Source organism: Plasmopara halstedii (genome assembly GCF_900000015.1).
Source record: "Plasmopara halstedii genome assembly, contig: Scaffold_2061, whole genome shotgun sequence".
NCBI lineage: Eukaryota > Oomycota > Peronosporomycetes > Peronosporales > Peronosporaceae > Plasmopara > Plasmopara halstedii.
The window spans coordinates 1,523,908-1,526,061 of NW_020188969.1; the positions used below are offsets into that span (position 1 = coordinate 1,523,908).

At 43.3% G+C, this 2,154-nt stretch overlaps 1 protein-coding gene across 1 annotated transcript in view; it reads right to left on the bottom strand.

Moving 5' to 3' along the window:
• Positions 1-1,316: 1,316 nt before the first annotated feature.
• PHALS_02837 (Uncharacterised protein family UPF0489) overlaps positions 1,317-2,154 on the bottom strand; it is a gene marked incomplete at both ends in the record, with an annotated part of 2,559 nt that continues 1,721 nt past the window's right edge. Inside the window, 4 exons of the mRNA XM_024717291.1 lie at positions 1,317-1,378; positions 1,448-1,525; positions 1,594-1,976; positions 2,037-2,148. Coding sequence (XP_024582804.1) covers positions 1,317-1,378; positions 1,448-1,525; positions 1,594-1,976; positions 2,037-2,148 — 635 coding nt within the window. The remainder of the gene's footprint in view (positions 1,379-1,447; positions 1,526-1,593; positions 1,977-2,036; positions 2,149-2,154) is intronic.

The following is a 2,154-nucleotide window of genomic DNA, read 5'->3' on the forward strand; positions in this document are numbered from 1 at the left end:
TGGATTGAGCAACGTCAAGGGACTGACGTTCTCAGGGCGATCAACTCGATCGCAAATGATGCGACCATCTTGCATCAAAAAAGCCGACAAGACACGCCATTGAGCGAACGAACTTGGGACCTTTAATTTGACTGGCAACATTTTAACTCGCTTCCTTGGTGGAGCTACAGCTATTTCGGTCGAAACCACCACCAGCACGTGAATCTGTCTCAACTGCGGTGTGGGCATATTGTTTTCTTCCAGGACGTACTCCAGTAAATCCTCTGCCTGTAGCATTTAATTCTCCTTCATTATCGCTTCGATTGGAACCGTCTTCTCGCCCTTCTTCAGCTTCTTAACGTCTATCGTGCCAGACTCCAGCCACGCATCGCCTCTCTTTGCAAGATATAGCTCTAATTTGCTGGCAGCGATGTCAAACTCCTGCTCCTTCTTAATGGCTTTTTTCAAGTCTCCGACCAGCTGGCTCACGTCGATGTTCACAGGCCACAGGAAACGCGCTGCCCGCCACACCAACGATCGTTGGCAGATTCTAAAAAGATTCTGGCGTACTTAATCGAAAACGAAAGGTAATGATGAGACGCCTCGTCGCGCTAATCCGAAGTAATCAAATCTGCCGGCGTGCTTTCAATTTCAGGTGGTCGAGAAGTTGCTACCCTGCTGAGCAGCAAAGTAAAATGTTGAAGAGGTGTTTCATCTGCCTTTGTTGTTCTGCATCTCCTAATTTTCTGTCAGATCGTCGTCGACATGGCGCATGACGCTCAATCTGATTGAGATGAAGTCGCCAATTCTACTGCAAAGTGCATTTTCAGCACGTCAATTGATTTTCGACAATCCAATCAGGGACCATTTTGTGGGGATGTCGAAGGGTACGTGGATCAATTAAGCCGTCGATAGAGCTTAGACTTAAAAGCGTATGGGTTTACTTTACGAAAAGTTAGTAAGTGGTGATATCTTGCTCCAGCAACACGGTTACTATACCCAAGAATTGAGGACTTTCATTTGCAATGTCGTAGCTCTGATTGCTTGATAAGAAAGTTGACACAAAAGCCATATCAAGAACTTGCCGGACCTTGTTTCTGATACGTCTAATCGACTGGTTCAACCAACCACCACCCGCACAAACGATGAAACTCTTTGAAGAAAATTACTTCGTAGCTTCTTTCCGTTCAGTGTAAGCTTCGACAATTATCACCATATGCATTTAAATATTAATTACCTTCTTTGCGATTGACTTTATCTACCAAAACTTACACAAAATATGTATTTCGCTCTCGTAATATTTTGCGAATAATCAAAAGCTATAAATTCTCTTAAGCCTACTGATGATAACAAGTCCAACACGGTATAAAGTCAGTTAATTGGTAGGCAGCTAACGATTCTAGAGATCAAAAAGTGCCAAACAAAATATGCAACATAACTTGATACCATTTGAATATGAACTTCTTACTCTCTATCTCTTTTTTGTGTCGAAAATCCTCCCAGAAATACTCCGCTAATAATTTCCATAGCCCAGTGAAGCTAATCACTAGAGAATTACGCTGCAAATTTCCACAGACCATCAATGCAATTCTGCAATGCGTTGCTCCATCGCACGGACTTCCTCTAGTAGTTTTTTTTGAGCTTCAAGCGTTTCCTGAGCCATCTGCAGCATTAAATTCAGCTTTGACCTAGAGACGACCACATCGTCCGTACTACCGCCTTGTTTCGACATAATAGGGAGGTATGTCTCTGTCGTCGATACGTCTCCGGCCGACACTGTTCCATCTGTGCTCGCATCTCCAATAATAGACGATGTGTCCGATAGATTCGGTATAGTCGCGTGTAATAGCCCAATTTGAGTCCTTTCGTTGCCTGATCTGGACATAATGACGTTACATTTCGGCGACTTCTTCACAAGACTATGGCGAATGAGCTCCAGCTCGTTGATTAGCGCTCGAATTTCTAACTGCTCCTTGAGAACTCGTCTTTTAGCTCCACTACAAAAACTCGCATTCTGTTTAGCTAATTTGATTCAACCGTATCTAAATTTATCTCACCTTTGACTTCTTGAACTACCTCGTCGTTTATGCGTGGTAAATTCACTGCGTCTATTGCGTACAAGCTTAAGAAATGCTGCATAGCTTAGTCTAGGTTCGTTTAAATTGCCCCCTTGAT